Consider the following 10,867-nt stretch of genomic DNA (forward strand, 5'->3'; position numbering starts at 1 on the left):
CGTCACATATTACAGGCTAACTACAAAGAAATGTATTATTTATTTCATTATTACTTATTTTACAAACTTATTAAAATAAAAATTATATATTTATCTACAAATTATTAAATTGAATTTAGTTGGGTCTGAAAATGGCGGACGGTGTCCAAACTTTTATTTAAGGAACCTGCTGATCTACACGAAATCGCCGTTACCGATCTTGAACTTGGGGCGGAGGTATAATAAAATATACGTGTTTAATATACCGTGTATCAAATATATTACATAATTTGACATATAATATAATATTATAATTAGGACATATTAAATAATGTTATTCCATATATATTCTAAAATATAGGCATGATCCTCAGGTTTTTCCAACCTTTCCTCCGGTTGGAGCAATTAGTCACGCGAGCAGACAAGTCTTGGCAGGTTTAGTTACATAATGCGGGCATCATGAACGTGTTGATACTGAATTGTTCAAAGATGGTCGGAGTAACGCCGTACACCTGCAGAAATGCGCTACGCCAAGTGAGTGACTACGCGACGACAGACTTGTTGGCAATTCCGAGACACCATATGACATGTCACTGCGACAATCATTTTTTTTTTGCCTGACGCAGGACAAATTGTCATCAGTTCTGGAATAACGAAATATGTTATTAAAGTGACATATTTCTGTCGTTTTTCTTTCAAAACTTTTTGTATTTAAGACAGAATGGAATGCAGAAGTTCTTTACATCAATTTGATGATTAAGAGTTATGGGAAAACTGATGATGTTGAGATATATATATATATATATACGTTATGTCGTTAGGTAGCCAAGTCTGTCAAAAATGGATCTTACAAAATCTGTTACAAATTTTACCAGCAGAAATCTATTAGAGTAACAAAACCTGTTGGGTATATCAACAGATTTACTGCAAAAAACTATATATTGCCGTTTCATAACCATTTAAGTGGAATGTATTTCTCTAATCTGTTGCAGTATTCAAATTTGTTTAAATCTGCTGGTAAACTGCTAATTTTGCTTTATATTATTATTTATTTTGCGAGCTTAAATTTTTTTATAGGTTAGAGCTTTGCACACTGCAGCGGTTCAAAATGCTGAGGCCAAGCTCAAGGTCTTCTCGATTTATCGTTGGAACCCGGACAAACCCGATGAGAAACCATATATGCAGAAATATAAAGTTGATCTGAATACGTAAGTCTCGTTTCATTGAATGTATTAAATACTTATCTGAAATTGTTTTTCTACTTTTTTTTTATTTTTTTTTCAGCTGTGGGCCAATGGTACTGGATGCTTTGATCAAGATTAAAAACGAGATTGATCCAACATTGACATTCCGTCGTTCTTGCCGTGAAGGTATTTGTGGATCCTGTGCTATGAATATTGGAGGAACAAACACACTGGCGTGTATCAGGTACTGTATTACAAGCAGTGCTATAATTGTATGCATGTGTAATACTACTTAGTTATGGTCCACTTGATGCTACAAATGTTTTGAAGCATTTGATCAACCAATGGATACAAAGAATTTTACAAATTGATCAATCTAGAATGCTTCAAAACATTTGTAGTGTCAAGTGGATCGTAAGCTTAATCATCTTAAAAATGTGAATTTATAATTTGATTGACATCTATACATTGACATTTAATTCTGCATCTTAAATCATGTGTAAAAATTATATTTTCAACTGTCTAAATATTTATTAGATAAATATCTGTTAGATAAATTAAAACTGCTAGTGAAAATTACAAGTATATCAATCATTAAAAATAGAACAATTGTGTTTCAGCAAAATTGATAAGAATACAAGCACATCATGCGACGTTTATCCTTTACCCCATATGTATATTGTCAAAGATCTGGTGCCGGATTTAAATAATTTCTACGAACAGTATCGTAGCATACAACCTTGGTTGCAGCATACAGACACGAAAGAAACTGGGAATCAGCAGTATTTGCAAAGTGTAGAAGACCGTAAAAAGTTGGTGAGTGCATGAGATTATTGTATTTATTTGATTTTCTGTTTTAATTACATTTACATCTGATTTAAAAGTAAATATATAATTCCATTTTTGATTGATACAGGATGGTCTCTACGAATGTATTCTCTGTGCTTGCTGCAGTACTTCTTGCCCGTCCTATTGGTGGAACGGTGATAAGTATTTAGGTCCTGCAGTACTTATGCAAGTAAGTGCGTTTGATATTATATTGTTTTTAAAATTTGATATTATATAACGAAACAATAATCAACAAGCGAATTAGAAAAAAACGCAAGTGAGAAATTCTTTAAGAATCAATTTGAACACATCAAACAAAACTAGATATCATTATTTTCTTTCTAACAAGTAGACTTACATATTTGTATTTGTAAGAAATCAATCAATATAGAATGTATGTAACATCGTTTGACGTGCTCAGCTTAATCTTATAGAATTTTTCACTTGTACCATTTCTTTCCTAGGCCTCTCAACTATCATTATTTTCTTAGGCTTATAGGTGGATTATTGATTCACGAGACACTCGTGCAAAGGAACGTTTGGAGAAATTAAAGGATCCATTTTCAGTTTTCCGTTGTCATACAATCATGAATTGTACGCGGACTTGCCCAAAGGTGAGTAATTCACATTGCTTCAACTAAATTATATAAGTAGTTTGTGTATTTTTTGATACTTTGCATTCTACTTATTTTATCCTTGACAAATGTTTTAGTAATCTTCACTGTTTTCTATTAAAAAAAAATTTAGTTGTCTACAAACGTTCAAGATTGCACACATACAATAAATTCTCACAATTTAACAAATAAATTTTAAATGGACTTAAATTATCAATATAACCATAGCTAGGAATATATTAAATGCAAATCTATTGGTTGCGCGTAGATAATAACTTATTTTGATGATTACTCAGATCTTGATTATTGTTAGCTCTTACTTTTCTAATCAATCAATAAATTTCACTCTTATTCCTCATTTTTTATTAACGTCCCTTTACACTTATATATTTGATAAAATTACAAGTATCGAACGCTGCATAATGTAAAAGAAAGAAATAACAAGAATAAATTAATTATTTGAAATCTGACAATTAGACAAACTGTGTGAAAAACAAGCAGTAATATGCAATATAATTCTTAAGAAATTTATGAAACAATTACGAAATTTAGAAAATTGTAACTATTGAGTTAAACTTATTGTTTGCTCAAAGGCTGAAAAATTGTTGAATCAAAGTGCAAATACATTTTGTACAGGGTCTGAATCCTGGAAAGGCGATAGCGGAAATAAAAAAACTATTGGCCAACGTTAGTCAGAAGCCACAACCGGATCTCGCTGCGTCGGGATCTTCATAGTTAGAGGAATACCAGGTAGAATTAATAAGTTCTATACACACATGTCTTATGTATTACTACGTGCAGCGAACATGTATTCAGCGTGATATTTCGTACGACCGGATATGCGGGTATGCAAATCCACGAAATAGCAGATAAAATGCCCTACCAATGGAGAGATTAGTCTCAAGCACTACTCTTGTAAATAAAACAGGCTTCTCATATGGAATTCCATGTTATATGCAGTAATTATTAATGCAATAGCAATCCTTCGAACGAAAATTACTCTCGGGTTTTAGTTTTATATTTTTATGGTTCAGCGGCCATCCGAATTCTGGCAGTCTCGCGTGATCGATTATGCACCTCAGCGGTGCGTAATGTTATACCGAATATGTCCTCGTGGTAACGATTTTCATCCTGAAAAAATTATACAATGCAACGAAACAATTCAAGCACAGCAACATATTTGCTGTTACGTAAGTATATATAAATCTCCAGCAACAATAAAAAAAAAGATAAATGAAAGATATACCCTCAGTGTTAACATATATGCTTCAACTTCTTTGTCCGTCATTTGGCCATGCGTTTGTATGATCTGTTTCAAGGTCTGATAAACGTCTTCTGCCATAGTGCAGTCTCCACAAACGTAGAAATGGCCGCGCTCATATACTACCATTGTGTAAATTTGAGATGCTTCCGCTTGGATCAAATCTTGCACATAGGTCTAATATTTGTACAAAATGTAAACTTAAATTCGTATATCTTTTACATGTATAATATTTATGGGTAATATTCGAGTCTCTGTACAAGATTTCTTTCTTTCTGACCTTAATCTATAAAAAAGTTTATATATAATTAATATACCTTTTTAACACCAGGTTCTCGAGACAATGCTAAAAACACCTTATCCAAAACACCGGTCTCCAACATTTCTTTCTTCTCTTGTCTGTATAAATCCAAAGCCTTTTGACGACAGCCAAAGAAAAGCCAAATCTTACCAAATTTTTGATCTGCAAAAATATATATTCATATAGTGTCAACAGAGGCATCTGTTATTAAAGCTTAAAGTGCATTATATATATGAAGAGGTATATATAAGAAGATTTTCCGTACTATGCTGAAGTTTCATCTGAGCAAATCGATGCTGCCAAAAACCTCGGAAAGGAGCAATTCCAGTACCTGGTCCCACCAATATCATTGGTGCCTCAGTTTCCGTCGGCATATAAAAGTTTGGCGCGCTTAAATATTAATGATTATATTCAACGTAAGATCTTCACAAGTGATGTTTAATTAACGCAAAACTAATATTTTTTACCTTCTCACAAACACATATAGCAATTCTCCCTCAGCTATTTCCAGCACATAATTAGAGCAAACGCCAAAATGTACTGGTCCAGAACCGTCTAGAATTAATTTAATAAATACAGTCAAAAAGATATAAATTCATCATTAAATTAAATGTGCATAAAATTCTGGATGCAAATAAAATTCTTCAGAATGAGGAAAGAGAAGAAAATGAGACTTATAAATACTTTGCGTTTGATATTGCACTACTGCAACTGTCAAGTGTATTTGCCCCTGGTGCACAATTGGAGAAGATGAGATGCTGTAGAATCTTGGTTGTAAGGGTGTTAAATAAAGCACAAGTAATGGAGCAAATGGAGTCACTGAAGGAAATTCATCCAAAACTTCGGCCAAATTAGGAAACTTCCAATGTCTCCAATCCTCGTAAGCTGCCGAATCCTATTCCAAAAAGAATCGTAAGTTTTGAAAATGTATTTTTTCAGACATTATTGTGTTTAATAAATTGCATTGAGAAAAATTTGAATTTATATAAATTTTTGTATAAAAAGTTTTTAACTTTTAGATGTTTTTAGGTCTTCTAATCTCTATCCATTTTTTAAATTAAACATTAACAATTTTAAGTCAATAATATTAAATGAAGAATTAATATGAAGAAAGAGTAATGATCTTTGAAATAGATTTTTTTGAAGCACTTGTTATTTTTAGCTTAAAATTTCAACTTTTCATTAAATTAACCGTTTCCAAGTTCTGCTACATTTCGGGAAACAGCTATCTTTATACATTTACATATTTACATATTTACAGAGGCCAGAAGATCAAGCTGCGTCCGTTCATTTGGATCTGTAGCTATCGAGGCGAAATATCTTAATAGATTCGGCGTAGGCGGCGTCGTGATATCCAAAAATCGTGTTAACAGCATCCTGAAGGAATTTGGTAAATATCTATCGTGAGGTATCCACGTTTTTACAATTCCTGAAAAAAGTTGTTATTATTAATTTATTGAAACATAAAAAGAAAAGATATTGAAATTTTTATATCCACCGTTGGGAGTATGTGCTTGTTTCTGCATCTGTAGTTCGATTGATGTATCAGCATCGAAGTTAGACTGTACACGTTGCAAGATTCTCTCCACAAGGTCTGCTCGATTGCACGCAAACACACCTAAGTGATCGCCGGGTTTATAAGAAATATCCATGCCCACTATGTCATCCAGTTCCAGGAGCAATGTCGTTCCGCTGGACTCGTCGCCGCACAAGTTGGTTCTTCGAAGCATGTTACACATCGTCACCTTTCTGTTGTGGCATTTGTTTAATGCTTTGGCGATCGGTTGAGGCTCGGCTTCTACGAAACGAACTGTGGCTGCAGATACCGCTTCAGAACCCAGAGACAAGGCTACTTCCAATAACGTATCGTCGTCGTCCAAGCAAAACGTTTCGCATGCGATCGCAAAGATATCAGCTGCCCACTTCCGAAAGGTCTGCTCCTGTCCACACATCTCGTCACCTTGGGCCAAACGCGCCAATCGCTCTCCGCCTAGTTCGCCTAACAAGTTGTCGACGTAACGGCCGAAAGCACAGAAGTTTGGATACGCGGACGATCCCAGGGCAAACACAGCGAACCGGACATTGCTGAGGGGTCCGAAAGTATCCTCGGTTTGCGACTCCGTCGTAGAACCACGCATGGAATCTAGTCGATCCAATTTCTTCGACCCACTCACTTCCGTTTGGCTGTTAGCTTTGATAAATGATTTCGAGGTCGCTAAACTGATTTTATTCTCGCTGTTTAGATAAGCGTCGTTCATTTTCATCGCGTACAAATTTTGCGCGAAGGCCTCTCCGTTTTCCGGCGGGTCACCGTTTCCGAAAGTGGAAGTTACCACTAGTATCAATGCTTCGTGTTCTATGTTACTGATGTCATATTCCTCCATCGAAAGAACCTGGGAATGAAAAGCGTGACCCAGTAACTCTCCCAACTTTTCCGCATACATTTGGGACGTGCCGGTTTCCGTGGCAAACAGCACGGTCGCTTTTATTCGACGCGATAACGCCCGTCCGAACAGTTTGGACGTAAATTTTACGGCTCTCGCAATCTGCTTGAAATGAAACTTTCGTCTTGGTTTTTTCGACGTTGCTTTCTTGTCGCGTCCTTTCTTCCACACATGAGTTTTCCACGCTGGATCCTGAGCGTCGTAAGAGGGTTTCAAATGATAAAGCGCCATTTCCTGATGAAACACCGGCGTAGCGGATCCAGATATTGGCGGTACGATCCACAGCCAATCTGCGGGACAGCCGTTTCGTAGACGCATCTCATTTTCATAATGTTTCATGAAAGATTCCGAAGCGGTGTGATGATCTACGATCGTCACGTTCTTCATCTGAAAGCTGTGCAGTACCGCGACGTTAGCTTCTATCATCGCTTTATCTTTCCACAAGGATATGGATGTCCTTGTGTCTAGACCCATGTTCGTCGCTATTGTTTCGAGCATGTTATATCTTTGAGCATCGCATAAATCTCTGGAGCCAATCTCGGTGCTCATGTACCAGCCGTTGAAAGGTGCCGCGGGGAACACTAAACCGCCGCAATCGAAAACCATTCCAGACACGGCCGGGACGGCAAACCATTTAAGATTCAATTTCTCAAACCAATTGTACCTATTGCCCAAATATATATTGTATATACTTATTATGTAACAAATTATTACATATAACGTTGTGTATTTTTCAAATTAAATATTATGTGTATAACAATAAAATTTAAATAATGACATTTATGAAAAGTACCATAATAAGACTTTTATATTGTTTATTGTAATAATTAAATATTTTTACTACATAAATTAAAATTAGATTTTTTTTGAAACTTTACATTGTTTAACAAAACAACTACTTACGTAGGATGACTAAGGGATACTTCGAGTACCAAGTCGCTGGGAATGTCAAAATAATCTGGATCGTGTCCATTGGCAGATAGAACCAATGGTAGTATGTCGAATCTGGTTCGTGCCCCTTTCCATCCTAATTTTATGCAAACCTATCAACAGAAAGTAATGTTTTTTGTCAAATTATTTTTTAAAAGTATGCATTCTTTCTCCATTAGAAATTTTTTTCAAGAAGTTAAACATTTTTCCAATTTGTTAAATATTTAAAAAAAGAATTTAAAAAGCTCTCTCATGAATATACATGAATATTCTGACCTCCGTGAATTCTACGTTAGCAGGATCACCAAGAATGGTACCATCTGGATTTTTGTACCCTGCATAATTGATCAATTGCTGGTTCCATACTCTGTAATCGTGTTTTCCATCAGTGCGCTGCGGAAATATTGTTATCGCGGATCTGAAAAATTGTGCATAAATACAAATATTTGTATATATATTTTGTATATAAGTATGCCTGGCAGTTTTTTAAATAATTTTTAGCTCTATAAGTTTGATCTTGTTGTTTTCTTATTATAACTTTACTCACGATATAAACACAATTACATATAAATGGATAATAATTCACTGTTCTGATTTAATATCTACATATCTTTAGACAACAAAAAATTTGAAGAAGACTATATACATTATGAAATTAATATAAAAAACATTTGCATCGTAATTATGCTTCACCTGATATTTCCTTTGTTCGTACTGTACTTGATGTGATTGCATAAAGCCTCGAACATACCGCTCGTAGTTGTAACATAACGGCAATCAAAAACCTATAAGTGCATTTATTTTTATAAACAGTAAATCGCTAAACGTTTATAAATTTTAAAATATTGATGAAACATTCATAAAAAAATTTTTTTTTTTTTTTTTTCACAAAAATACGAACAAGTTACAATGTAAAACAGACCTGTAACTTTGACCATTGTATACGACCAATGCATCTCGCAGCATTTCGCCAAGCCAACTTTGCGCCGAACACCAGTTCCGTCTCCGTTAACTGATATGTACCGGTGGAATGCACTTCTCTCTGCACACTCTCCAAACGCGTGCGATGTGCTTCGCTATTTAATCTACAAATTCAAATGCGAAGAAAATCCTGGTAAAAATTTTGCTTAAAATTGTTCATATAAATTTTTTTATGATTTTTCAGAATTTCTGTATAAATTTCGTGACTTTTTTAAAAAATTTCTAAGATTTCTTATACGATTTTTAGAATATTTCAGAATTTATGTATAAAAGATTCTGAGAAAAGATGTACATTTTCTCAATACTTTTAAAAAAGTGTTTTAATTTATGTAAAAATAATGAAAAAAATTTTAAATAAGTTCATAATTTAGAATTTCAAGGAATTACAATAATATATATTGTAATAATATTAGTACCTTCTGATGGAAGTAAAATATTGCTCCAAAAAGTCATTTGCGTGAAGCAAGATTTCCTCTTTCGTGCGTGGCTCCGTTCCATGAGTTGGCAGCTGCATTATGCTACCAAGACAGACTTGATTCGAGCAAAGAATTTTCTAAAAATTTATTTAATATCATTTCATTTTCATCGTTTATTAAATTTACTCATAAAATATCAATAATATTTCTTTTTAATACAAACAAATTTTTTGTTTATATTATATACATTATTATAATTATATTAAAATAAATTGATGGTACATATTAATGTCTGCATATAAGAAAACTATAAAAGATCAAAGCAGAAAAAACACTAATTTTTTAATTTTCGAAAAAGAATTAAATATTTTTGGGAGAAAGTTTTATAGAAAATTTTTTTGCTTTTAATTTTTAATTAATTTATTTTCATATCAATTTAGTTTCAAAGGTTTCATAATCAGTTCCAAATAAAGCATCACTTTAATTCCTGACATGTCTACTATGTTGTCAAATTTTAATATTAAAATTTTTTTTCCAAAATACCTCGGCATTTCTCGAGTGTAAGGAATCAAACGCCTCCGTCTTGTCCGCAAGATTCCTGAGTTTCGTAGGCTTTCTTTGATGGGGCGTTCCGTCGTGGTCTTTCATTTTGCGTTTTACTGTTTAACTGTTCCTGTCTAACAGACTGACGACAAGTGTGACGATAACGAGGAAAGGACGAGAGGACAGAGCGCGGAGATGACACAACGCAGCATCTCACGTGCCGTCATCTCACATGCGCCAGCATGCGCAACATTGATCCATTCCGCTTGTCCTCGGAACGTTTGCGGGATCAATCAACGAACAGCACATTTTACATGTTGAATTAAAATTTATGACGAATTTACGATCCGCGATCTATTAACGTTTCATACATTATATAATATCGTTATTTTAATTTTATTTTTGTATTTTTAATACTATAATAATGTGGAAGTATTAAAAATAACGTGATAAAGCAATAAAAAATCGCGACTACACTTATAACATTTTATATTGTATAAAATTATTATAAAAGCGACTTTATTTTTTTAACTTCATTATAAAAATAATTTTAACAAAAGCAGAATATCTGAATGTTTCTTAAATATGAAGATATAAAAAATGTTAAAACATGTAACTTTTTTCTTATTACTTTTGAAGTCTTTGAAATCAATGACACTTTTTTTTATGACTGCACTGCACTTTTATTTTTTAAGTTTTATAGCTAGCACTTCATAAACTGTATTGTTTGATATGCAAATATTCAAGGTCAAAATTACTCCTATATTAAATTATTAAAATCTTCGAATCAACTATTGGCAAGGTATACAAAAATATATAATATATATTCTATGTATTTTAACAAGTCAAAATAAAATTAAATTATATGTGAACCCCATGATTCTTCTATATTGATGCGAGCACGAGTGGCAGAGAACTATATTTTGAAATAACAGTCCATGAAAATACGATTAATTGAACATGTCTTTAATCTCTCTATTCTCTCCATTTTTCTTATCACTTTTTGTTCTTTCTTATTGATTGAATAAAAGTTCAATAAAAAAGAACAAAAGGTGATAAAGCAATCGGAGAAATTAAAAACCTGTTCAATCGTAACTTTATGGACTGTTATTTTTAAATGTCCTAGTTCTTTACATTTTTTTCTCGAGCATTGAGTTTAAACATGAGACAGCATCTTTTTATATTTCCGATCTCTATATATATTAAATAAAACATATTAAAAAGTTACTTTCAGCTGTCTTATTGAACAGAACATATCTATACATAATATTAAAAATGACAAAGTTGTGTATATACGCATATATATATATATTTTTTTTTTTTTTTTAATTTTATAACTATTTATGATAAATTTACGGAAAAATAGAAAAAATATGGATACAGGAA

General features: G+C 33.1%; 2 protein-coding genes across 3 annotated transcripts; one reads left to right on the plus strand and one right to left on the minus strand.

The window, feature by feature from the left end:
• The first annotated feature begins 119 nt into the window (after positions 1 to 119).
• On the plus strand, positions 120 to 3,548 carry LOC105200227 (succinate dehydrogenase [ubiquinone] iron-sulfur subunit, mitochondrial). 2 transcript variants are annotated; one of them, XM_011167677.3, is made up of 8 exons: positions 120 to 216; positions 341 to 513; positions 1,057 to 1,187; positions 1,264 to 1,407; positions 1,784 to 1,979; positions 2,080 to 2,181; positions 2,483 to 2,605; positions 3,242 to 3,548. In XM_011167677.3, exons 2-8 carry the CDS (start codon positions 439 to 441, stop codon positions 3,338 to 3,340), a joined length of 870 nt encoding a protein of 289 aa, XP_011165979.1. In that variant the 5' UTR covers positions 120 to 216; positions 341 to 438; the 3' UTR covers positions 3,341 to 3,548. The 2 variants fall into 2 exon arrangements, with proteins under 2 accessions (XP_011165979.1, XP_011165978.1); XM_011167676.2 differs by having other exon boundaries at positions 354 to 513.
• On the minus strand, positions 1,985 to 9,812 carry LOC105200228 (nitric oxide synthase, salivary gland). Its single transcript, XM_011167678.3, has 14 exons — positions 9,482 to 9,812; positions 8,939 to 9,075; positions 8,464 to 8,626; positions 8,235 to 8,326; positions 7,818 to 7,959; positions 7,515 to 7,654; positions 5,666 to 7,275; positions 5,427 to 5,596; positions 4,852 to 5,062; positions 4,635 to 4,722; positions 4,433 to 4,557; positions 4,184 to 4,329; positions 3,852 to 4,043; positions 1,985 to 3,736 (listed from the first exon to the last, which is right to left on the minus strand). Exons 1-14 carry the CDS (start codon positions 9,584 to 9,586, stop codon positions 3,629 to 3,631), a joined length of 3,429 nt encoding a protein of 1,142 aa, XP_011165980.2. The 5' UTR covers positions 9,587 to 9,812; the 3' UTR covers positions 1,985 to 3,628.
• Between the last annotated feature and the right edge of the window lie 1,055 nt (positions 9,813 to 10,867).

Source organism: Solenopsis invicta, chromosome 11 (genome assembly GCF_016802725.1).
Source record: "Solenopsis invicta isolate M01_SB chromosome 11, UNIL_Sinv_3.0, whole genome shotgun sequence".
Taxonomy (NCBI): Eukaryota; Metazoa; Arthropoda; class Insecta; order Hymenoptera; family Formicidae; genus Solenopsis; species Solenopsis invicta.